We start from the raw sequence: 27,105 nt of genomic DNA, 5'->3' as shown, positions 1-27,105 counted from the left end.
GCCTGCTGCAATGAGGAAGTTCACACCTCAGTACAGAGGTAATGAAAACAAGCCGCCCCTGAAAACCAGTTTGTGTGTGTTGCATTGCGGTTAGTGGTATGCTCCTGTCTCTCTTTTTAGTTGTTTCACAGCTCAATGTGCATGTGAGTGACATGTTTGTAGGTTCCTGTCAGCAGCATGTAACCAAACTGTTCCACAGGAGGGCGCTGCTGCTGCTACAGCTGCAGCAAGTGAGCCTTCTATAAACACGACCCCACAACTGGGTGTTTATAGAACGCTGCCCTAACAAAGGTAAGTGTGTCACTAGGATAAATAACTAGTGAGGAACCAAAGAACAGCCTGGAGAACAAACAGGTCAAGTGAGACCTGCAGGTGACTTGGATATATTCTACACAAATTAGATACGCTCTCATACAGCAGCAGCACCTCACCTTTTGTTTAGAATACTAAAGAGAAAGCACTGTGAGGGACTTCAGCAAACTGACAGTTGGACTGGTTTACTACTTCACCTCAGTAGCTTCAATAAAATCTGTGTAATTTCGAAGACATAGATTTTGCAACTGCTCTCCATCCATGTCAAATCAAGTCAAGTCAACTTAATGTCTATAAACATCAGGGTTGACCAAAGTGCACAGTGAAGTGAAAAGATGGTCTTAAAAAGTGATTTCTAAGGTTCAATAGTGGAGGCAGATTTGATTTGAAGGAGTAACACGTTCCATAATTTGGGACCAGCTACAGAGAAGAAGGCTCGACCACCACCACCAGGTTTTTAGACGAGTTTTAGAGACTTCCAAGTGTAACTGATACTCTTGGAAGAGGAGAATAGCTTGAAATTGATAGCACAAATGTTTGTATAACGGCTTCATAATTTAAAAGGTATAGAAAAGGAAATGAACATAGCACAGCATAAATATTGTTTTGTATTTTTAGTATGACTTTGAGTTCAAATGAATCAGTTTATGACTCCCCATCTCTCCTTTATCTTCCACTGTCTTCCAGTACAACAGATAGTCAAATAGTCACACAAATGTCATCCAAAATGTTCTCAGTAGTGTTTTTTTTTTTATTGCACACTGGAAAAATACAACTAAGTTAGCTAAGCCTCCATCGGCGTCAACGGCAGCACATCCCCTTTAAACGTTATCTAAGATGGAGCGTCTCACGGCCCACGTCAGCTGTCGCCTTTGTGTCAGGAGAGAAGTGAAAGGTGATACAAAAGCAGCCACTTCTGCGCTTGAAGGGACAGTTCCGCTTTATTTAAGTGGGAGCAGCATGAGGTATTTCTTTGCAGTCGTAGGTTAGAGTCGATGCAGGGGAAAAGCATGTGGCAGATCTGGGCCAGGACCGTGTGATAACATGGTCATTGGCTATGCATTAATCCCAAATGTAGAGGTAGAATTGGGATTTCTCTGCCATGTTTTCTGAGATGTCCCTGTTCACACTGACGTCATGCACTGACTCTGCATAAGCACTTTATATACCCTTAGTCTAAATAAAAAACTATTGCTTTAATGTTTAGTGTCCTCCTGAACACTGAAGTACAACACACACTCCCGTGATTGTGCCTCTTATCTTCTTTTTCTCATGCTGTGCTGTGAATATTTTTTGCCAGCAGTCAGCGTTTCTCACTCCTTCACCTTTATTTCCCCACACTTTCCATCAGCATTTTAAATAAGACTTTGGCAGAGACATAAAGAACTGTGCGTGCAGTCACGCCTGCTGTCTGCAGTGTTGTACAAGTGTCTTTGCATATTGTATGTTTATTACGATTTTAAAATGATTTTTTTCACTCTTCTTATTCTTTTTTTTTCACGAGTGAAAGAGTTTTTCAAATTTTTCAAATTGCTAAATGTGAATATTTTCTGGCTTTCTTTGCTCCATATAACAAATGAGTCATTTCCAGGTTTGAGGAGGACTGACCTGTCATCATCGTTCTGTTTTAATGGACATTTTATGGACCAAACAATTATTGGATTAATTGAGGAAATAATCAGCACAGTGTGTCATATCCTGTTGTATAATAATAAACATAAAACATATGAATACAGTGCTGGGGGGAAAAACTGGGCAGAGTGACACCCACAGGAATGCAATTGCACCTTCCCAAACACTCTGTTTGGGAAGGTGCAATTGTTTTAGTTTTTTGGGGGGTGTCTGTGCAGAATTGTCCCAACCTTTACGTTAAGATGTACTGTATACGTACTGTAAATGTCTTAAATAACGTGCATAAAATAAATAATTTACCAAATATCTTTTGGAAGTTAGGTCGTCTGTTATGTTTTCTTTGTGGGTGTAATCGTGCTTCAGTGAAGTGATGTCTCCCGCACACAGTTGTCTAACAGACATTGTCCTGTCTCTGTCTCAGGTGAGGTGTCGGTGAGCTTTGAGGAGGATGAGGAAGGGAATCTTTGCCTCATCGCTTACCCGCTGCACAGCGACCCAGCGGCAGATCTGGAGAACAAGGACCCGTCGGCCGACTGCGAGCCCAAGAGCAAGTTGCTGAAGTGGGGCAAAATGGTGGCGTCGTCGCTGCTCGTGGACAGCGAGAAATACAGTAAAGACGGCCGGAGCCGCCACTCTCGCAAAGACAAGGACAAGAGGTGAGGTTGAATTTAAAAGAATTTCAATTTCAATGTCCTCACACTTGATGCATCTACTGTGTTTGCTCAGAGTTAATCACTTTGACACAGATATTGAACTGAAGATGATGTATTGATCGATGCAGAGCTGTTTAACCACAAACATGTAAAGAAAGTGTCTGCAGCCACTTAATTAGGTACACCTCTCCAACTTAACACTAATATCTCATCAGCCAATCCCATGCTAACTACTCAGCGCATTTAGTCATGTGGGCATGGTCAACATATTCATAATAAGTTGACTCAGCTGTGGTACATTATATATATTTAAGTCGTTTTTAGTTGTTGTTTGATAAGATACTAAATCACATACCTATACTCATACTAACATGAAAATGATTGGTTATAGATTTGTAGTAAAGGCATCCGCTGATTAAACACTGAATTGGACTGATATTGGTATCTGTGCTCAATGTTGGGATATCAGAATTGCGTCGGACACAAAAAAGTAGTATCAAGTAGGACTGCATCGAATAAGCGATTGCTAAATTAATTGTATACTATTTTGATCATCCGGTAGAGTGTTTTTTAAAATAATTTCAAAAATCTCTCTCATTGAGAAAGCTTCTTATGTGAATATTTTCTTGTTTCCATTGAACAAAGAAATCCTGAAAACTGAATAATTTTGGTTTGCTTTGTTCAACATTTTCTGACATTTTATGGATTAAATCGAGAAAATAATCGACAGATAAACTGATTATGAAAATAAGTGTTAGTTGCAGCCCTTGTATCAAGCCATCCTTACACTGGAATAGACTCATATGATGCTTAAAGACAGTGATTTTACTGCCTACAAGAGAACAGGCTGTGAATACAGTGAGCGGCTGATCTTTAGCCCTGTTTTCCTGTGAGAGCGTTACAGCCTCAGGGTTATGGAACTGGCTTCACATTCACTTAACTATTTACTGAGGTCTGTATCATTGTTCCACATCCACATGCACACAGACAGTAACAGATACAGTGTTTTTGTGTCAAACTAACAAGGACCTCTATCTCTCTCGCTCCGTCTGTCCTTCCCCCTCTCTGCTGTCCAGTCTTCACAAGCTGCAGGAGGCCGAGGTGCTTTACAGCAGACTGGAGCGCAGTCACAGCAACGCAGTCCCACAGCTCACACACAACCCGTGGAGTCTCAAGTGCCACCAGCAGCATCTGCAGAGGATGAAGGAGAATGCCAAGCACCGCAACCAGTACAGTATCCTTTCACTGACTCTGTTTGGTGTTTGTTCTACTCACCAACAGGGAGGCAGGTATATTTGTTTAAAGAAATACTGGTTTCTCAGGCTTAAAGGAAATGTGACAGTTTCAGTTTAATTATTGAACAATCTCTCTCTCATACAGAGACAAATTAAACAAGCTCTGTGATATTTCAGCTTCTCAAATGTGAATATTTTCTTCTTTCTTTGCGCCATATAACGAAGAAATCATTGGAGAGTGTCATATTATTATTATGGGTCAAACAACTATTTAATTAATCAAGAATATAAGCTAAAGAGTAATCGTTAATGAAAGTGCAGCTTCTTTGATCTCAGAAAGAACCGGCCGTCTCTATAGTTAATTTCTTAGCATCAAACACCTTCATCTTTATAACTAACATCTCCTCTGTTTATATTGTATTTCATTTGCCACATACAGGCCTGGCGTGTATACATTATGGAAACCTTCTTAAGAAAAGAAAATAATTGTTTAGGGAACGTTGTGTTCCTGTGAGGACGAGCCCTAAAGGCCAAACAGCTGTCCACCTCAAGCTGTGTGCAGAGGGAGTGTGGCCTCGTAGCTCGTGAAGCCTTGTTGTTGTTATATTTCCACGTTTCCCTGAGCCTTTTGCACAGCTGCGTTTTTAAGTGGAACTCATGAACTCACAATCACCACATAGACGTCGTGAACAGGACGTCCTGAAATCAGAACTTTCAGAAAACACAAGAGTTCAGAGGTGATGGGAAAGTGTTCACATGTCCTCGTCTTGTAAACAGTGCTTTTATATTCAGGGTCTGATGTTTCCTGTTGTCTCCAAATGCAACTGCTTCGACCACAACAAACAGGAGTGTGACGTCACACTCTGCTGAGTTTACACAGTTCATCTCTGTTTTGCCAAACTGCATTGAGGACAGTTTCCTCCTTGACTAATTTTTCCCAGAATTCATCCTGTTAGAGAACCTGACATGGCGGCACACAGTGCCGTGTGTGCTGGACCTGAAGATGGGGACACGGCAGCACGGGGACGATGCCTCGGAGGAGAAGAAGGCCATGCAGATCCGAAAGTGTCAGCAGAGCACGTCGTCCTCGATAGGAGTCCGTCTGTGTGGCATGCAGGTGAGTCAAAACTCTCCTCTCTGTGTTCATGACGCTGTCTTCAGTCGTTTGACATTTTCTATAAAGTTTAGGTCGATGACAACATCCACCTATTTAATATATGATTTCACTTTAATATAAGCAGTTGTTAAAAATACTATTTGAATTATATATATTTTTAATTTTGTCATTTTTAAAGTGCAGAACAAGTATATAAAGACAGTTAGTGGCATTGTTGGTGTGTCTTAACAATGGTGTGTCCAAAACCCACTCAAACTTTTGCTTTTACTGGTACGAACACAAAAGTGTGTCCAAAAAAGGGTGTCCAGACTTTACACTGGTTTGGACGCCAAAGTTTGTCCAATGATTTGGACACAAAAGTGTGACCAAACATTTGAAACAATATTGTGTCTAAATTTTTGACTGGTTTGGACACAAAGGTGTGTCCCAAATTTGACCGGTTTGGACAACAAAGCGTGTCCAAAATTTGATTGGGTGGACACAAAAGGTCTGTCCAAACTAAATTGTGCCCAAATATTTAACTGGTTTGGACACAAAATCGTGTCCAAAATCCTGCAACGACATAACAGCTTTGTGTAGCTGTGGAGCTAAATGTAGGCCATTCCTTTCCCTGGAGTGAAAAAGAACCTTATCCTTTTTCTCTTGTGACGTCTTCGTGTTTTTCCGTCCTCTCAGGTTTATCAGTCTGACACAGGACAACTGACGTTCATGAACAAGTACCACGGCCGCAAGCTGAACCTGCCCGACTTCAAAGAGGCTTTGTTCCAGTTCTTTCACAGTGGACGGCGTCTCCGACAGGAGCTCCTCTCGCCGGTGCTGCAGCGACTCAGAGACATGAAAGCGGCTCTGGAAGCCTGCGAGTCCTACCGCTTCTACTCCAGCTCCCTGCTCATCATCTATGACGGCGCGCCGCACCGCAAACACACGCGCCGACGCACTGAGGGCGGACTCTCGGAAGAAGAGGACGACGAAGAGGATGATGATGACGATGAGGAGGCTGAGCCAGAAATGGAGGCAGAGGAGGAGGAAGAGGAGGGAGAAGTAGCAGGAGCACTCGGTTTCCCTCACAGCTCGTCCACGTCGAGTGACGTCAGCAGCAGTTGCTCCAGCAGCAGTGGGAGCTCAGGTGTCAGTCAGTCCCGTCTGTCCTCCTCCTCCTGCAGCCCCCTGGTGGACGTGAGGATGATAGACTTTGCTCACACCACCTGCAGACATTACTGCGAGGACAGCGTGGTGCACGAGGGCCAGGACAGCGGCTACATCTTTGGCCTCCAGAACTTGATCACCATCATCTCCGAACTGGAGAACCACAGCACAAACTGAAGCCACACAGGTGCAGAAACACACACACACACTGAACTGTGGAAGACAAGAGGAGTGGACTACTGATGACATTTAACCTCCTCTTATTGTTTTCTTTGCACCTTCCTGTTTCTGCCGCTGGTGTTTTCATGATGAACCTGACGTCCCTCTTCAGGATTTGCACGTAACATAGAGGGCTGACCTGTCATCATCGTTCTGTTTTAACCCATGAATAAAAGCAGTTTGAAGCGTAAGACAGTAGAAACGTCATCCTCATCGTGTCCTATTCCAAAGAAAGTGTCGGCGTTTTGCACACACACACACACACACACACATATTTGCACTCAAACACACTCTGCTTGAGTGTGTGTTTGGACTGAGACAGGGTTTTGGAGCACGGGCCGTCGTGTGTGTGTGTACGAGGATGTCGCCGAAGAGACGCTCTCCGTTCTTCTCCTTTTGCCTGTTCATCGCCACTCAAAGAGGGTATATTCATATCGCTATCAGAGACAGAGGATATATATATATATACATATCTAGTTATTTATTCAATTGACATGTTTCATAATATAAACTAAAAGGTCAAACAGGATGTGGATGGAGAGAGAACTACATTCCATGTTATTAATGTTACAATAATGATATGAATTAATATTGTTATTTTGACATGTTTGGATACCTCTATCTTGTACATCTGTCTTTGTCCACAGTCTGTTGGAGGACAAAATTAAAGACTGGTTTGTGCTAACGTCTGTGTCTGTCCTCTCTGGAGCTGCTAAAGGTGTATAGTACGTAACATGTGAGCAGAACACGAGCCAACGCGTAAGGATTGGAACTGGGGCGTGAAGCAGCGTGTTTTAAAAACAAAAGTGGAGCATCGCCTAATCTCTCGCTGCAGTTTCTCTTATACTCACAAGAGGAGGATGAGGGGACACCTGTGATGTCACGGGTCCAAGTGTAACAGATGACCCAAATCGGTCCAAACATTTGATTTGACTTTGTTTGGACACAAAAGTGTCTAAATTGTGTCTAAGTTTTGGGTTGGACACAAAAGTAAAACATTTGGTCACACTTTTGTGTCCAAACTGACTGGTTTTGTCACAAAAGTGTGACCAAACTTTTGACTTGTTTGGACACAAAAGCGTGTTCAAGCTAAACTGTGTGGTGTATCTAAACATTTGATTGTTTTGGACAAAAGTGTGTCCACACTTTTGACTGGTTTGGGAACAAAATAGTGTCGAAAATTGGAATTTGTTCACCCCTCACACGACAAGATATTTTGGCCAGATAATCTGTTTAATCCAGCCTTAAATCGGAAGACAAATCATAGACAAAGATAAATCTGGCAAATCGTCCTCTAGTGTGAGCTTGAGCTCTTTTTTCAAACTAAATGGCCTTTGGAGAAGAGAATTAAATAATATTAAAAAAGATCTGATCCAGATCTGATATAAAATTCCAGTTTTGGTCCACAGGCAGCCAGTTGCTGAGCACTGGTCTAGAGTAAAGAATGACTCGTTTACTACAGAGATGGAGGTCTGTTCTGGTGACAGGAGGTGAATGCTGGCATCTGTGGCTGTTTCAGCCAGTCTCGCTCGTCTCCAGCCGGTCTGAGGCAGACGGAGAGGCGGAGGAGGAGACGTCACTGACTCTGAAACACCGTCGGCAGCAGCAGCAGCAATCTTGTGGTGAAGAGCGATTAAGCAGAAACAGGCCTGTGTCACCAGAGTAAACAGACTGTAACCACTTCAGTGTGCCTTTTCTGCGGAAAGTTCCGAGACAGACATGGTCGGCGAACCATCAGCCTTTGTCATATGTATATTGGTCAGAAAACATCATGTTATGGTGGCCATGCATGTGTTTAGTCACCTCCTGCATATCACCATCTGTCACATGCTCGCTGGGTGTTGGACGTGAATAGCTTGTCCCTTGAGGTTCGACACACACACATCCACGTTCCATATGACCGACCACTGTGTCCAAAATTAGAAAAACTATGTTAATTTCAGTTTTCTGCATGTTTTTGGGAGTAATTCAGTATATAGTGTATCTGTTTTATCTTTGCATATAAATGACCTTTACATCAATCCAATATTTTAAATGATTTTATATTAGGCTTGAGTGTTGTCAACAATTGAGAATGTTTAAAGGGATAGTTCATGGTTCACAGCAGGAAAAACGATATTCACTACTTAAACAACTCACCTTATTTACAAGCATACAAGTCTGCGATGTCTTAAGAATGTTTTTTAATGTTTTTATGTCACTGGACAGCATTTGCTGACTTAAAATTGAAGTTTATGTCACTTTATGTAAATCGTTCTCTTCCTGACCAAAGTCCATAGAGAAAATCAGCAATTTTACACCACAGCACACAGGAGCTGCTGATCTGCTTCTATCTACATGAAGAAGTTCAAATATGTCATTTTGTGACTTCGGTGTATGAAATCCTTTGTTTTGTTTTACCTAAGTGACACTAATTAACCAAAGGAAGCAGCAGTAGAGCAGCAGTTTCTGTGTTCCTGTGAGCTAAAATCACTGATTTTCTCTATGGACTTTGGGGCTGTCAAATTGTGAAAGAAGCACAGTTTAAGGGAAGCCTGAACTGTCCCTTTAACTGTAAATGTGACACTGTCGTTAGTGGACTAGTTACATATACTGTATATATATACTTGCGTGTAGTTGTTGCTCGGGGACCTAGTTCTGTTCAGTAATCCCATAGTGGTCCAGTACAGTACATTAAAAGGTCAAAGTCTTTACTGTAACCCAGTGAAGTCCCCGAGTAGACAGACAGTTTAATCTTTAAGCGTCCAGGTCAGGTCAGGGTTAAGACACACACACACACACACACACACACACACACACACACACACACACACACACACACACACACACACACACACACACACACACACACACACACACACACACACACACATGCAGACACACACTTTCCTTATTTAATAGAGCATCATAGATAGATAGATAGATAGATAGATAGATAGATAGATAGATAGATAGATAGATAGATAGATAGATAGATAGATAGATAGATAGATAGATAGATAGATAGATAGATAGATAGATAGATAGATAGATAAGCTCTTCCAACTCCTTTAATACTATGCGTGTGTGTCAGGATTGCATAACAGCTCCAGGGTCAGTCGGCTGCTCTAGATCATCAAGTGGATCCCATTCTGTCATGTATACACATGTTCATGCATGAATGTACAGTATGTGTGTATACATATGTATACATGTACACTCTTAGAAATAAGGGTTCCAAAAGGGTTCTTCTACAAGGGCTGAGGTTCTACCTGGAACCATTTGCTTCTGAAAAACCCTTTCCCGAAGAAAGGGTTTTTCAAAGTTTCTTGGTAACACTAATGGTTCCAGTAAGAACCATTTTGATCCAGAGAACCCTTTAAAACCCCTTTCCTGAATTAAGATTTTTAAGGTTCTATCTGGAACCAAAAAAGGGTTCTCCTATGAGGACAAGCCTTAAAAGAACCTTATAACCCTAAACCTATGGTTCTACTTAGCACTTTTATTTCTAAGAGTGTACTAAATGTATATACGTACACATGTAGTGAGTGAGCATATGCATGTTCTGTAAGCATATATATATATATATATATATGCATATACATGTATTTATTGTATGTGTATACTGTGTGTACAGCTTATGCTTGTATGTAGGCTGTCTTCACATGTATAAATGCATATACAGTATATGTGTGTGCATGTATATGCATGTGTGTATGTGTATGTATATATAGTTTGCATTTACGTACATATACTGTATGTATACGTGAGTGTATATTTCACCACATGTTTATCCATCGATGAGCTGTACCCCAGTCCATGTATGTCATGGTATGACATATCTATAGGAGCCCATCAAGGTCACAGCACTAAGTAGAGCAGTTGCATAACAGTTTGGAGTCACTATGGCAACAGCAGACGTCGTCGGGAATTAAATGGTGTCAAAGCTTTTCGGGGCCACAAAAGATTTATGCCCTCGTTCATCAGACACATGAGTGTTCCCTGTCACTGGACCTGTGGACGGTGCAGGAGTCGGTTTGTTTTTTAATGGCCATGTTGTCAGGAACAGCTACAGTAAGAGTTCACTGTGGACTTTAAATCCACAGAGATCCACAGAAACTGACAGACTGCATGTATCTGACCATTATCATGTCTCCACAGTGCTTTTCAAGACATTATCCCAGTGTTCTGACATCCTCCACATCCTGATAAACGATTCCCTCCAGAGAATAAAGAATGAACAGTGAGCTCTGACGGCGTGACACTGAGTGTGTTTACATGCACACAAAAAAAATTATTACTGGCAATAATCGGGTAACTGGAATAAACCGTTTAAGGTGTATGTATTTCTCAAAGAAATCAGATTATTGACAGAAACCTAGGTGTGTTAAACAGGTTTTTCAAAAACCGAGAATGATATCAGTTTATTCCGTTTACATGAGCACTTGAATAACCAGATAACCATTTTTTTAGTTTGCATGTAAACGCACTCACTGGGGCCGTAGCCAACACTGTAGTGATCAGAAAATGAGTCACAGAACTCATAATTCCAGGTCGATATAAATAACAGGAATTGTGTTAAATGGTTAAATGCATATTGAATGTAAATGAACTATTTTCCCGTAAAAATTAACTTAGTGACTTTTAATTTAGTGAGCTGCACTTTTTACAGTGTGTGACGTTGTATTTTAAACCTTTTTCTTTATTAAACTTTATTAAACTGGATTACATCGCTGACAATTTTAGGAACTGAAGGAAGCCAAACTAACGTTATTTGTAGCGATGGAACTAAACCTGGATTAAATACAAAAAATATTATGCAATATTAAAATATGACTGCAGTGACTAAAGCTAGGTTTATACTCTTCGTAGTTTCCGGGCGCGTAAGCTCCAAGGTGTCGCGTCTTTGTGTAAAGACTAGTGTAAAATCTTACGTCGATGCCGACAGTTTCCGTAGTGTAGTGGTTATCACGTTCGCCTAACACGCGAAAGGTCCCCGGTTCGAGACCGGGCGGAAACACGGTTTTCTTGAATTTTCTCGGGATCCATGAAGCATCTATCGATTTATCAAACTTCATACAAGATCAGTGGACTCCAATGCTGCAGCAGCTGTTTCATCTATGGAGGACGAGACCTGACATATCAATAAATAAATGCATAAATAATTACAGCAATAAATTAATATATGTAAAGCATTTTTTTTATTTTTTTATTACTGTATTTATTTATTTATTCCTGTATTTATTTATTTATTGATATGTCAGGTCTCGTCCTCCATACTCAACCACTCCTTGTGCAACATCACTATAATAATAACTAACAATCAAGGTGGAACAAATGTGAATTATAAACAGAATGGCCCTTACACAGCAGTCCTTAATTGTAATAATGTACTATTACACCCTTAAATCAGTAAAGTAGCCATAAGAGTCTTTTTCTTTGGTCTCAGGAGTCATGAACCCCAGAATCTGTATTGACTCATTGTCTTTAAACTCTATATTTAAGTAACATCTTTGGTACAGTCTGTTCCAGGAGTCTATTCTTTGTTTTGGACTGATTAATCACTACAATGACTGTTTTGCTATGTTTCAGTGTTTTGTTGACGTTTGTTCTGGTCTGGTTTGAAGCTTTCACGCCAGATTTGGGCCATTTTGGCTTCGGCCAAACCCAAACACACGCTCGTGCCTGGTGTGAGTTTGTACAGCTGGAATTTGTTTGAATTCAAAATAAAAGCAAAATATTAATTGAGTCTCGTATGATTGCCAGAATGAGTGATTTATGTTTCACATTTTCATGGAGGAGTACAGACATGAAGACAGAACGTGAGCGCTGTATGAATAGGGGACAGAGCCACGCTTGTTTTGACAGGTGCTAAACTGTGGTTACGTGATGGTGATGAGCTCTGCACAGTTACATAAACAGCACAGTAATGTAACAGGCGAGAGATGAAAGGCAGACAGAACCACTGAAAATGTCTCTTACATGGTTGACCATGCAGGAAGAAAGAAAACTGTGATGATGAGGATGAAGGTTGTGCAGATGAACCTGCTGAGCTGTTTTAATGTGTTTATGATTGAATAGTGTTCTGGCTGATTACACCTCTGATTACACCACAATAAGACCTTGTTAATACCAGAGCGGGATTAAAGTAATTGGTTTCTTCAGCAAATTTTACCACCATATTCATATTTGGATCGTGCTGTATAGATATAGATACTGTTCATATGTATAAAACACATGAACAGCGTGAGAAATCGTGGGTGTGAGTCTATATATTTAATAAAATGGAAATGTACTGTTAATCTCATAAATCTGCGACTTTATTTTCTCATTTGACACTTTTAATGTCGTGAATCTGCAACTCCGAGCTGTCACTCGAAACTCAGCAGAGAGCTTCCTAAGGCCCGCCCACTCTAAGCCTTGTTTTCTTATCGATCAATTCGCTCGGCGTGCACAAGTTACAAATCCTTTTGCACCACTTATACCACCTAGCGAGGAGAAAAAGTATCTGAAACTCAGATTCGAGCACTTGTATCAATTGACTTGTAGTTGTGCAAGAAAATGCTCAATGCTCTATAGAATTTTATTAATGAGAAATTATTTCACAGATGCACAACTTCTGATGCATTAGTTCACATTTGGGTTTACAAATGAACAAATGTTATGCATGTTCTCAGATTATGAAACACAGGTGTGTGAATGTGTTTTGCACCAACTGCACCGCAACTATTGGAGCAAAAGTGTCGAGTGCATGACTGCTGGTATTTGTGATGCACAGGATAGGATTTGTGTACCTGTAACAAGGATTTGTGTTAACAAGGTATAAAAAAAATATATGTACAAATTCAACTTTACGGTTACACATTTTTGACTTTCGTGTGGCAAGTAAAATCTGCAGTTACATGTGCTTGTGACATTTGCACCAAATATACCTTCATACCATAGACGCTGCCTCCACCATCTATACGTTGTCTCCTTCTACTTCTGGGTCAAAAACCAGGGAGGAAATTTGGTGCATGTGCAGCCAAGTCCCACTCCAGTCCGACTAAGCGTATACATGCAGGAGTAATCGGACTATGAGATAAGAGATAAAGCAGCAAGCTCTGGAAACTACAGGAGGCTCCAAGAATCACATTTTAAAGCACTGTTGTAACTGTTCAGCGTGGATATTGCAGAGGCGATGAAGGATTTCTTGCAGATGTTTTTCTGTGCTCGTGGTACATTATACCATAACTGAGGTGGAGAGGGTGTGAAGCGGTGTCTGTGATCAGGGCTGTGTGTGTGTGTGTGCGTGTGCGTGTGCGTGTGCGTGTGCGTGTGCGTGTGTGTGTGTGTGTTAAATTTAATTTGGACTCCTCCCCTCACTAGCCCCATTTCACCCCAAGCCTCAGTTTAAAACATTTTACCTTTTTTTGTGTGAATGGTTAAATTGTGTGGGTTTTTTTTAAAGGATTTAAACAATAAATTGTATTTTTCTTACATTTTTGAGCCACGTCTCTTGCATCCTGAGTAGAATTTACTTGCGTGTCCTTCATTGGGGTAAATCTTTCGGTGAAAGTCCCAAGGTTGTCAGTTTCCAGTAGGCTACGAACAGGACCTTTTTAGTCCTAATAACTTTAGCTTTAGCAATATTACGTTACTTTGTTTGGTTCCCTCCTTACACTCGCCACACTTGTATTATTATTATGAGTCTTGTTTTGAGGTGTGAGGTGAGAGCTGATTCAATCAGTGAGTGGTAGACCATTTTCCTTGTCCTTGTTGACCTGGAATTGTCCTGATTTTCCTCAGCATGTGGAACCAAACAAAACATTCAATGGACTTCAATGAAAAGGAGCAGAAGGCAAATCTTATACAATCTGCCTCTTTCTTACAAAAATATATAATAAATCCGGTGTTACTCAAACTTTCTGAGTCGAAAAATCCAACTTAAAAGCATCATTTATGTTGAAACTTCCCGAGTTTGTAAATTCTCACTTTCACACCTGGAGCACACCACACCCTGCGTGTGTATGTGACACGTGTATGTTAGCGATTAGCGGTTACACTGAGTCACTCCTGTTTCGCTGAGCTGTGCAATCATGCGCATGTTCAGGTTTATTTACAGCCTGCTATCTTTACCTGAGATGTGCATTGCACCTTTATTAATAATAATAATAATAACAGGTTTCAACCTGCAAGGGCACAGAGTCACACTCTCTGACAAAGACGTGGACAGTGGGAAAAGTAAACTGGAGCTCAGCGTTATAATCTAACAAATGACAAATACTTTGTCAGTGTACTTTAGTACATAATTTACGTATCTGTACTTTACTTTGTTATTTATATTTCAGGCAGCTTTTACATTTCCTCTAACTATCTTTGCTTGTTAAATAAAACCAGAAGAAGAGTTGATCATGGTCTGTTCTAGTCTTGATGATCTGATTTACACTATAGTTTCAGTCATTCACCCATTCACACATCTTTCAAATCCATTCACACACTTCAACATTGGGGTTATGTGTCTTGCTCAAGGACACATAGACTAGCATAGCCAGGAATTGAACCCACAAACTTCCAGTTAATAGACAACTCATCCTGCCACCATGGCTCCTCAACTCCTCACTTTTTAAATACTTTTACTTCTAATTACATTTTATATCAGAAAATTACCTTTGATTCAACTGTTTGGGGTCACTTAGAAATGTCCATATTTTTGAAGGAAAAGTACTTATTTTTCAATTAATATAACATTAAATGAATCAGAAATACACTCTATACATTGTTAATGTAGAACGACTATTCTAGCTGCAAACGTCTGGTTTTAATGGAATATGTACATAGGTGTATAGAGGCCCATTTCCAGTGTTCTAATGGTACATTGTGTTTGCTCATCACGTTAGAAGGCTATTGATGATTAGAAAACCCTTGAAAACCCTTGTGCAATGATGTCAGCACAGCTGAAAACAGTTTTGCTGGTTCTTTGAAAGGCACAATTATTTTGAATAAAAATCATTATTTCTAATCTTGTCAATGTCTTGACTATATTTTCTATTCATTTAGCAACTCTTTTGATGAATAAAAGTCTGACTTTTAATGAAAAACACAAAACAGTTGTATAGGTGACCACAAACTTCTGAACGGTAGTTTAAGTACAGTAAATGTCAAATACTTTACTTACGTAATAATATATTTTTTAAAAAGTGACTTCAACTTCTACCAAAGTCATTTTCTGTTTAGATATTTAAGGAGCCAAGATGTAATCATCGTTGCATAACGATGGCACTGACGCTCTATCTCTGCTAGACGTCGGCCTCAGGCTCCAGTCGTACCCTCACTGGTCCGCCCTGTCAAGCTCGTTTACGCTGAACACTTAATTACTATAATGAACCATGTGTAGCAGCACATTAACACCAAACATGTTTTTTATTCAAGCTCAGCCGTGAAGGTTAAGTGAGGGAAGGACTTTCTACGTCAGTGCCGGGACGTGACTGTGACCAGTGCCATGCTGTCAGGACTCCACTGCATTATCGTTTAGACTGCTTCAAATACTTCAAATGAAACCACTGTGAAACGCTATTTTTCATGGCTCAGTGTCTTTGTGTGGCAGACAGAGCCTCTGCTGTCCACTGTCTCACATGGTTTCACTGTCCCGTGATGTGATGCTGACAAGTTTGTCATAAAAATGAAAAAGAAATCCAAGTCAACTTTATTTGTACAGCACTTTAGAACAACCACAGTGGAACCAAAGTGCTGTACAGAATATTACTAAAAGTTGAGTAACTCTCCTCTGTCTCCACAACTGACCCCGGACTGTCTTCACCCACTCGTATGTCCTCCTCATAAGTCTGACTCCCTTCATATGGACATGTCTCCGTCTTTGGGGGAGAGTTTACATAAGCCCTTCATAGTGTTCATAAATAGTATGTGCTTATTTTTACATGTTTGTTAATGCTTGCTTCCATAATTATAATAATTATTGTCATCATCGTTACAAATCATACGACAAAATGATAACACATTCACTCCATGACAAAGTGATGAATAAAAGAAGACAATTAAACAAATTTTGGTTGCAAATATGTGCTTAGAAAATGTTAACTTTAAACTCACACACATACACACACAATATACATAATACACTTAGGTTTACCTTAACCATCACAACTAAATGCCTTAAAGGGACACTGTGTAGTATTTATGGGTTTAGACCCAAAATCCACTTTTGTATACATATTATGTGCTCCTGCATTGTCTAGTCGCTGTATAATAGTTTCATTTTCGTAGTGTTTCAAAGAGTCATGTAAAATAACATGGTCGCGGGCCGCTGTTGCATTGCCACTGTTAGCAGCGAGACGCCATGTTTCTACTGGAGCCTGTAAGGACAAACGCGAGAGAACAAATCAAGCGTCGCTTTACTTGTAGTGGAGGTCCCGCCTCCACTCTCTCCTCTTCGTCTGCTACGGCCGTGGTAGCTCGCCCTCTCCCTCGCCTCACGAACCTCATCTGCTGACACGGAGAAAGACGACGAGGACGACATTTGACCAGCTGCGGATACCGGGAAGGGAGGGGGTGAGCAGAGGAGCAGTTCTTTGTTGTAAATTTCAGCCTCTCCTCTAGATGGCACTATAAACTACTTACTTCACCTTTAACCCTGACCACAAAGACAGGTTTGAATCAAAATGTACTACCTCACTACTACCACATACATTTCGGCACACACACATATCATTCATATTGAGGAGACTCAAAGATATAATGCGTTCCCTAACCTTAACCATCACATCTAAATGCCGAACCTTAACCCTAAACCAGGTCTTAACCCTCAAAAAGCCCTTTAAAGTTGTGTGGACCAGCCAAATGTCCTCACTTCCTGTGGTTTATATGTTTTTTTTTGGTCCACACAATGCTACAGTTTTTTATATCTTAATTAAGACACTTCATAGAAACAATGCATTCCATTGCCCCTTAGCCTGACCTTGTCCATTACCCTAACCGTAAAACCAGGTTTCAACCTTGAACCCTGAAAAGAGTCTTTACAGTTGTGGGGCCCAGAAAAAATGTCCCCTCAAAGATAGGTTTTCACAAAGATGTACAGACACGGAGAGCAGCGTGCTCGTCTGCCCTCAGATAAAGAGATATTTGTTCATGTGGTTATATAATGACCACAGTGCTGAGAGCTAACACAGAGGTGAGGACAAGCAAACGCCTCACTGTCCCTCCACTCTCTGCTTTTCACCATGAAGACACACTCATAGTCAAGATCTGGTGCTCAGTTCTTATTTGTATTGTCAGTCGTGAGAGAAATGTCATCAGATTCATCGAAGATCTCAACAAAGTATAAGAGTCTGACTCTGTTCCCCCATGTTTAAACCTAAGAACAAACAATATAAACAGGAAATAACTTCTTTAACTTTTTTTCAAAAAACTTTGGCACTAGTTTCACAGCCTCCATCACTGGATACAAATCTGACTGTTTATCACTTAAAACACAAACCTTTAAAACATTCCTAATTTTATAAGAAATGTTGCATTCACAGACCCATGGAGACATTTGCCTTTAGAATAGAACAGCCTTTATTATCATTGCACTGTTGATGACGCACACAAAAACACCATTAGTTTCACTTTTTCATAAAACCACACGTCCACATGTGTGGATGCAATTATGACTGTTCCAATAACTACTGTGCAATAATAGATGTCCACTGTGCTCTTGTCTATTATCATTCTGCTTACATATATATATATATATATATATATATGTATGTATATATATATATGTATAGCCGTTATATATAACGACTGTTGTATACACTCTTAATATGCAACAATAATTCCTATTTATTAATTGATTTATAGACTGTAAGTCTGACTAAAATTCTGATAAACTATCAAGGTTTTCACTGTAAAAGTAATACTATTAGTACTCCTACTACTACTACTAATAATAATAATAATAATAAAAGGGTTATATAAATACATTTTATCGGTCCTCATACAGTCAGCTGATTCTGCTCTCTCCCAAAATAAAATAAAATCAAATAAAATAAACAAAGACCTCTCTCTCTGTAGATTCTCGAATATCAAATGAAAGTGAATTTCCTGATTAGATCCAAAGTTTCCTCTGAACATCACACGTACCTCCACGCACCATGACACAGACACTCTGTCTGCCTGTGGTGTTGGAAGCTCGTATTTGAAGAGAGAACACACACCGTGATAATGTCAGGACATGGTCAGGTGGGTAATTTGCATCCGTGCCAGAGGAGTCATACAATTTGTTCCTTATTTTTAGAAATGGGCAATTGTAAACAGAGGAGCCTGCATTTATTTCAACCCCCCCCCCTCTCTCTCTCTCACACACACACACACACACACACGCACACAGGTTCGCACAGCTTTTATCTGCATTAACTACCAGCCTAAATAAATTGTTATCCCTAAGTTAAACCAAAACCAGTTAATGCCTAACCCTAACTTTAACCTCACCACAATTGAAATCTTAGCCCTAAACTAAACCAGTTCCTTAGAAATATGGTCTCCATGTGGACTACTGGTCCTGACAAGGTTAGTGTATACCAGAAACTGTCCTAAGGTAAGAGGTAAGAAATACAAGTATAAACACACACATAACAGATGTGCACAGCTATATTTTCAAGGACTCTCATCGAAGTCCATTCATTTGGACAGACCAAACAAAGTGTCATTCCTAAGCTGAACCATAACCACACCTCACTGAAGACCTTTGAACTTTGGAGGGCAGCATTGCACCTCTCAGTGTACAGCCTGCTGGAAGTAATTATTAGAAGTCTCCTTATTTGTGAGAAAATACAACAACAAAAAAGAAAAAGAAAATGAAAGAAATTAGGTTCTGTCCCATTAGGACCAGGTTTTAGTCTCCATGAGGATGACTGGTCCAAAAAAGGTCACTGTTTATAGCAGAAATACTTCAACAACACTGGAACAATACTGACCTCTAGTGGTAGGTAATGGGACTGAGGAAAATCCCTGTATGATTTAATCACCAAGGACTGTGTTGTGAAGTTTTCTGCAGCGCTTTACAATACTCTGCTAAATCATATCAGACTTTCAGTCATAAATGAAGAAATACATGTCCACACACATGTAACACAATGTGACACCCTAAGCATATTCATTTCTCTTACAATGTCATTACAAAAATACAAAGGAACATCTCTCCAATCACAACAATCAACATCTACATATTCGTTTGGCTTTATAACACACACACACACACACACACACACACACACACACACACACACACACACACACACACACACACACACACACACGCACACACACACACATACACACACACTGTTGTGTTATTTAGAGGTGTGGCCACTGCTGTGGTCTATTGTCTTTTTTTGTTTTTTTATTTTAGTGACAGTATTTTCAACACACACACACACACACACACACTGTTGTGTTATTTTGAGGTGTGGCCACTGCTGTTGTCTATTGTCTTTTTTTGTTTTTTATTTTAGTGACAGTATTTTCAAACGCCTGTTTTAGCTTTTGCTTGTAAACTTATGTGACTTCTTTTCATTCATTCATCCATTCATTCATTCATTCATCCATTCATTCATTGTCTACCACTTTATCCTCCACATTAGGGTCTGCGGGGGCTGCTGGTGCTTTTTTTGTTTTTATTTAATGAGCAAATAAACACACACATACAAAGTGAGGACACAACATTGACATAATGAATTCCCAAACCTTAACCGTCACAACTAAGCACACACACACACGCACACGCACACGCACACGCACGCACACACACACGCACGCACGCACGCACGCACGCACGCACGCACACACACACACACACACACACACACACACACACACACACACACACAGGAGGAGGAGGAAGTGGGGGCGTGTGTCAGAGCGACCGTTTAGTCAGAACTGGGGCTCCCTCTAGAGGACGGGAAGACTCAAAATTATTTCCGTTAAACTAGAAATACTTGTTGCTTTTTTTAATGTGATAATCTATTTCTCACCTCGGGTGAATTCGGATTAAACATCTGTGTGTGTGTGTGTCTCCCTCCCTCTCTCCCCCTGTGTGATTGTGTGTATTTGTGTTTGTGTTCGTTTCTGGCACCTTCTTTAGGACCACTTCTGACATCATCGCTGACTTTTTAAAAACCACTCGTGTGATACAGGGTGAACGCACATCTAAGACTCTAAAGTTCAGGATTTGACTTTGATGAAACTGTCACAAACGAATCGAAGTCAACACTTGTGTCCTCGCAGGAATAGTGACTCACACCTCTGTGGGTGTGTGTGTGCGTGTCGGAGAAGCAGTGACGTGTATTAGCGGCTCCACTGGTGACGTGTCTTTGCTGCTCTCTCTTTCCTGACGGAGCGGCTGGATGGAGCCACACTGACCCCACTCTTAGCTCTCACACTGGTACCAGAAACACGCGTGGACTTGGACTAAGGAGGACAACATGGGGAGTAGGTGTCAATCTTCTCCTCCTTTTTCACTCGCGCTGACCACTATTTAAATTGTTCGTGTTTAAATATCAAACAGTCACGCGCACACACAAAACCGCTCGTCGAGAAGCTAACCGGCTAACCTTGGGAGTTGAGCTAGCTAATAACGGAGGCTAATTTGAAGTTGTAGCCTAATATTTTCGCCCACCGTGTTTTAGTGACGTTGTCGATGTTCGATCGCAGTCAGAAGCGATTCCAAGACTTTAAAATATGTTCTTAAAAACAAGCTTCCTCTTTTTAAAGTCATTACTCACTCGGTTTGTGATTAAACGCTAGCTAGCATAATGCTAACGCTGCTTAGCCGTGTATTTGTTCATTTAAATGAAATGTGTTCGAACAGACATGATTTATGGTCGACTTTTATCACGTTGTTTGATTATTACGTTGTGATAATGTGTAGTATGTGGCATTTGTTTAATATTTCTGTCAAAATCAGTTTCTGTGATTCGACACTAGATAATCGATGTTGAGCAGCTTTAGCCTCGAACATTATAAACATGACCACACATCTGAGCCCTGATCCACTGAACTAAACGTGTTTTACTTCCGATTTTACCACGAAAGTGCTGTTTGTTTGCTGAATGAGCCAGTTTATCAGACGGCCATGTTCAGCTTTGCTGCCAGATGTTCATCTGCCTATAGTGATGACGTAGCGTACAAGTTAAGATGACCTGGCACAAGAAAACTCGTAAAAAATAAAACAAAATAATTAAAAGTAATGTTGATGATATCGGAAGGACAAGTGTTGTCTGACACAAGGGCATTGTTTTTTGGTAATTAGTGCTGCAATCACAGAATCATTTAATGATCAATGAGTCTGTCAATGATTATTTGGTTTGTCCAAAAAATGTAATTGTTTGAAAATTGTCAGTTGGGGTTTCCCAAATGTTAAATGATGTTATTTACACATGCGCAGTAAAATTAGTTGATTGATAAGTCTAATACACAGGATAAGATAGTGAGTGTCCTTGCTAGTGCTCAGCATTTTTCACAGTTTGTGTCTGCACTGCACATTGATATTTAGTATATTACCTTGATATATTTCATACAAAGCCTGCCAAGACAATGTTATTATTGTTTCAGCAATATAAACAGCTGACCTCTGTTCACAAATGTTTTTTTTTTGTCACCAAACCAAAGCGTCCTGTTGGAGGAGCGAAGAAAACAGAAAATGACCATATTTAATGGAATTAGATAATTTTTAAACTGTATATAAAAGAACCAAATTCAATGCAATTAATTTAGTAGTCTGTTGTTAATATACTTATTGTTGAGCTTGTATTAAGCTTGTCGTTTTCTTTTCTGCAGTTAAATTTTTGGAGGTCATCAAGCCTTTCTGTGCAGTCCTGCCAGAAATTCAGAAACCAGAAAGAAAGGTATGTTTTTTCTGTAAATATATATTAATAAGCTGCAAAAGTGCGACTGGATTTTATTGACAGACGTATGCTGTTTTTTTTATTATTAATCCTCACAGATTCAGTTTAGAGAAAAAGTACTATGGACCGCTATCACACTCTTCATCTTTCTGGTGTGCTGCCAGGTCAGTATCTCTTGATGATAAACACTAATGTAATCAAAATGCTGCTTCTGTTGCTGATGACACTGGATCTTTGCATTCTATTCAATTAATTTTTCTCTTTAATTCAGATTCCACTCTTTGGCATCATGTCTTCAGACTCGGCAGATCCCTTCTACTGGATGAGAGTAATCCTGGCTTCCAACAGAGGTGCTTCAAATTAATATTTTAAATTGGCTGTTACTTTTTGAGTCCAAAGCTCCTTTATGTCGAGCGCAGCTCCGGCAAATTCCTGTGTTGTTATCAGGCACGTGAGAAGTCAAAGGTCAACAGTTGTAGGACATCTTGCATTGTCAAGTACTTAAGCTGTTGTTGTTCTAACTGAGGCTGATAATGTTAATAACGTTGTCCGTGTTGTCCTCCAGGTACTTTGATGGAGCTGGGTATCTCACCCATTGTTACCTCCGGTCTTATCATGCAGCTGCTGGCTGGTGCCAAGATCATTGAGGTTGGCGACACTCCCAAAGACAGAGCCCTCTTCAATGGAGCTCAGAAATGTAAGCAGTATAACTCACTACATAACTTAGTTTGTGAACTCACAGGTAATAATACTTGACACTGTAATGTCAACTGGAAATCATGTTCTCCTGTCCTCCTGCAGTGTTTGGAATGATCATCACCATCGGACAGGCTATTGTTTACGTCATGACCGGCATGTATGGAGACCCTTCAGAGATGGGTGCTGGGATATGCTTGCTCATCATCATTCAGGTTAATAAACAAAAAGTCTTAGGGAATACTGATTTCACATGCACCAGTCGCATGTCTACAAATGTCATTGAATCAGTAGCAATTCAGAGGACTGAAGAAGCCTCCTGGATGAGAGGGCAAATGTTACCATTTTAGTGATATTTGAAGAAATGTGATTGAGGTGAATGAATGTACAAAGATGTGTAAATATACTGTCTCCCTAAAAACACTGCTTTTTTTCTGTAGCTCTTTGTTGCAGGTCTGATTGTCTTGCTGCTCGACGAGCTACTCCAGAAGGGCTATGGTCTAGGCTCTGGTATCTCTCTCTTCATTGCAACCAACATCTGTGAGACAATCGTGTGGAAGGCCTTCAGCCCCACAACCGTCAACACCGGCAGAGGTGAGGGCGACTGGGAACAAATGCACAAGTGTTGAGACGTGAGATTAGGACTTTTAATCAGTGTTATAACGACATGTCTTTATGGTTTATCCAGGTACTGAGTTTGAAGGAGCCATCATTGCACTCTTCCATCTGCTGGCCACTCGCACGGACAAGGTGCGTGCCCTGAGAGAAGCCTTCTACAGACAAAACCTGCCCAATCTCATGAACCTCATCGCCACCGTCTTTGTGTTTGCAGTGGTCATATACTTCCAAGTAAGTAACCAACAGCCCAGTGTCCTATTTCTGAGCTCTAGACTGCTTTGTATTTGCTCTGTGAATTAACCTATGTGGACTTTGTTTCTCTCCAGGGCTTCAGAGTGGACCTGCCCATCAAATCAGCACGCTACCGTGGCCAATACAACACCTACCCCATCAAACTCTTCTACACCTCCAACATCCCTATCATTCTGCAGTCTGCCCTGGTCTCTAATCTCTACGTCATTTCCCAGATGCTCTCAACACGTTTCAGTGGCAACTTCCTGGTCAACCTTCTTGGAACCTGGTCTGTAAGTATATGATGGCTGTTCCTCTCTATAACCTAGCTGAGTTGCCTGGGAGAGTGTTTATGGTGTTCAGTGATGCACAATATGCAGGAGCACTAAAGGTGTTTTTTGAAAAGCACTTTCAGTCCTTGTGTGTCTCAAGGTTAACCTACTGTATCAAGGATCTCTGAATACAAAGATTTGAGTGGGCATGACCATACCAAGGTCTTCCTCTGTGAAATCCATTTCGCAAAGATGCAAAATTATAATTTGTGCGCCCGTCTGTCAAGTTCTTTGAGTTCAAGCCAAACAAATATGCATGACATGAAAGCAAATAGAGAGATTCTTCAGGACTTCAAATCGGAAATTGAGGATAGTTGCTGTATGTTTGCACACTAAGGGAGTGACCTGCCCTCTGTCAAAGAGTCAAAGGGTGTGTCACCTGATTCAAGCTATCTGCCGCTCCGTTAGTTGGTTGTTGGTTGGCTCTAGCATTAGCCTCAGGCTTCATGTTTGTTAGGAGCACAACGCTTGTGTTATTTGTTCAAGGATGATGAGGTCTTTTTTTTCTGTCTTTTTGAAGGACACCTTGACTGGTGGCCCAGCCCGGGCCTATCCTGTGGGCGGTCTCTGCTACTACCTCTCTCCTCCAGAATCGTTTGGTTCTGTGTTGGACGACCCTGTTCATGCCGTCATCTACATTGTCTTCATGCTCGGCTCCTGTGCCTTCTTCTCCAAAACCTGGATTGAGGTCTCGGGATCTTCTGCCAAAGATGTGAGTTTGGGTTTGCGCTGGTGCACAATGTCCTTGTGTCATTTATTTGTTGTTAATATTGTTTTGTGTTTTTCAGGTGGCAAAGCAGCTAAAGGAGCAGCAGATGGTGATGAGGGGACACAGAGAGACCTCCATGGTACACGAGCTCAACAGGTACGAACTAGCATCGTATGCCAGGTTTCTTAGTGCTGGGTCATATTTTCGCAGGGGTCTCAATGAGGTGACTTGTGTCACCTTCCCATTTTAGACCAATGGTAATCTATGCACTTTGATTCCAGTTTGAATTCTCTGGAGTGTCCGCACTAATTGCACAAGCTCCTAGATTCACTTTCCTAAATGAACAACTCTGTTCTCAAAGAATACAAGGAAACAACACCACTGGTATGGAATATGAGATTGAGTACACAAGTATTGATCAATAGACCTAGAATCTCGTTAAAGAGCGTGAACATAACTGTGAGCTTGTACATGCATGTGGGAATGCTTTACAGATGTGGAATGTGGTAGGTATAACCTGGCCCTAAGGCGACATCATACTGCTACAAGCCGTGTGTTTCTACACTGCTTCCAAACTAACATCCCTAAAATGGAACTATAAATCATGTTATTCAGGTTCACTGAACATGTGCATGCCAGTGTAAACAGGAAGGGACTCTCCACTACAGCTGTTCATTTTCCAGATACTAATAAAGCAGAGCCAGGGACCTGCGTTACAAGATCGGTGATGTGAAAATAAAACTGAAATTAAGTGTAGATGTAGAGGTTTCCACAGCCAATGTTACTCAATTACAATGTTTCAAATAAAAACCAAGCCAGTTGTTTTTAATCTTATTCAAATATATTTGTTGCTGAGTTCTTCTCTTTTTTTTTTTTCTTCCACATCCACAGGTACATCCCCACAGCCGCTGCCTTTGGTGGTCTGTGTATAGGAGGGCTGTCTGTCATGGCTGACTTCCTGGGTGCCATTGGTTCGGGTACAGGAATCCTCTTGGCTGTGACTATTATCTACCAATACTTTGAGATCTTTGTAAAGGAGCAGAGTGAAGTTGGCAGCATGGGTGCACTGCTCTTCTAAACAAACAACTCAAAGAAACAAAACAACCTTTTGACACACAAATACACTAAGCATCTGCCCCTGCCACCATTTTTATTACTTTTTTTTTCTATTTTTTTTTGCAATTGGCACAATTAGTTAATGTTGCAGCTGGGATAGGTAATTGTTCTGTGTCACCGTCATTGCCCACCAGATCTCTCTTGCATGTCAGTGATGAGAAAACTGTTTGGGTCACTCCCAGTGTTGAGCATAGTATTGTGTCTCTTCAGTCCCTTTATTCCAAGAGTTAGTACCCACCTGTCTGCAGGCTGCCTAAATCCCCACTGACTGTCTTACAACCCGAATGATGCCTGAAAGCACACAAGTGTAATGTGCCGTCTGCGACTTCCTCAGGCATCGGTCATGGCAGCACATTCAAGCAGCACTAAGACGGCAACACCAAAATGTTAGTGCTCGTTTCAAGCTCAAAGCACTGTGCCTGGACATTTCAGGGGGAATGGGCTGAAAGGAAGTCATGTCACGTCCATCACATCACATTGCCGTCATGCTCGAGGTTTCTAGGCCCCTCTAGTGGGATGTAAAAAAAAGTATAAATAAAATATGCTTGTACTCCTGAAAAGGTTTCTGGTAATCTTAGGCGAGCTGTTGCTGGTTTTCATTTATCTTTCTGTTGATATTTTAAGTGACGGACTATGTTTATGTTCACTCTGGTCTTACGTCGGGCACTGTGTTTGTTCTCCGTGTCTGGGTCCTCTAAAGGAAAAGTGTTTGTCTGCGTCTCATGCTCTTTTACTCCCAGACTGAATCGCTGCACAATACTGCCGAGATGGTCGGGATGAGGGTGGGTTTGATAGGGGCAACAAAGGGGGGTTCATTTTGATTTTTACTGTATGTAACAGACATAACTGAGTTATTAAAAAACAAACAGGATTTTTTTTTTCCAAAAGGTGGACACTGTGTTTTGATTTCTGTCGTCTCATTGTTCTTTGTCATGGCATGTTCTGAAAAGTCTAATGACATAGCAACTTTTTTCCATTTTCAGAAAGATCCAATATCACATGGTGAAACACTGCTCATCCTTTCTGTGAAAGTTAGCATTTAAAAACGAAAAAAATGCCGGCTTTAACTGGTTTGTTTGTGCCCCTGTAGAAACTAGGGATGGCTCGATATCACTTTTTCAACACCAGTATCGTAACCTTGAGTATAGCTGATATCAGTCTGACCCTTTAAATATTCTCAAATAATCCAATTGCATGATTTGGCTAACATGCGGTTGCTGTTTTCTTTC

General features: G+C 40.7%; 2 protein-coding genes across 2 annotated transcripts; both read left to right on the top strand.

Annotated features, from left to right (window-relative positions):
• The first annotated feature begins 6 nt into the window (after positions 1–6).
• LOC310929558 (inositol hexakisphosphate kinase 2-like) lies at positions 7–6,858 on the top strand. Its single transcript, XM_083892352.1, has 5 exons — positions 7–38; positions 2,366–2,600; positions 3,674–3,831; positions 4,774–4,949; positions 5,625–6,858. Exons 1-5 carry the CDS (start codon positions 11–13, stop codon positions 6,270–6,272), a joined length of 1,245 nt encoding a protein of 414 aa, XP_083748478.1. The 5' UTR covers positions 7–10; the 3' UTR covers positions 6,273–6,858.
• A 13,793-nt stretch (positions 6,859–20,651) lies between these two features.
• On the top strand, positions 20,652–26,724 carry sec61a1a (SEC61 translocon subunit alpha 1a). The gene is made up of 12 exons (XM_083892154.1): positions 20,652–20,759; positions 22,107–22,174; positions 22,273–22,338; positions 22,446–22,524; positions 22,740–22,871; positions 22,976–23,085; positions 23,311–23,464; positions 23,559–23,719; positions 23,815–24,012; positions 24,572–24,763; positions 24,840–24,916; positions 25,652–26,724. Exons 1-12 carry the CDS (start codon positions 20,753–20,755, stop codon positions 25,836–25,838), a joined length of 1,431 nt encoding a protein of 476 aa, XP_083748280.1. The 5' UTR covers positions 20,652–20,752; the 3' UTR covers positions 25,839–26,724.
• Positions 26,725–27,105: the final 381 nt, after the last annotated feature.

Source organism: Microchirus variegatus (genome assembly GCF_963457635.1).
Source record: "Microchirus variegatus genome assembly, chromosome: 7".
In the NCBI taxonomy this organism is placed as follows: domain Eukaryota; kingdom Metazoa; phylum Chordata; class Actinopteri; order Pleuronectiformes; family Soleidae; genus Microchirus; species Microchirus variegatus.
This window is presented reverse-complemented; position numbering and strand designations above follow the sequence as displayed.

Excerpts from the sequence above, each read along its gene's own strand:
- LOC310929558 (XM_083892352.1), top strand. The coding sequence starts at position 11 with ATGAGGAAGTTCACACCTCAGTACAGAG. Across the intron at positions 39-2,365 it reads GTTCACACCTCAGTACAGAG|GTGAGGTGTCGGTGAGCTTT; the intron begins GTAATGAAAACA and ends TCTCTGTCTCAG. Across the intron at positions 2,601-3,673 it reads CGCAAAGACAAGGACAAGAG|TCTTCACAAGCTGCAGGAGG; the intron begins GTGAGGTTGAAT and ends TCTGCTGTCCAG.
- sec61a1a (XM_083892154.1), top strand. Across the intron at positions 22,872-22,975 it reads CTTCAATGGAGCTCAGAAAT|TGTTTGGAATGATCATCACC; the intron begins GTAAGCAGTATA and ends GTCCTCCTGCAG. Across the intron at positions 23,086-23,310 it reads GCTTGCTCATCATCATTCAG|CTCTTTGTTGCAGGTCTGAT; the intron begins GTTAATAAACAA and ends TTTTTTCTGTAG.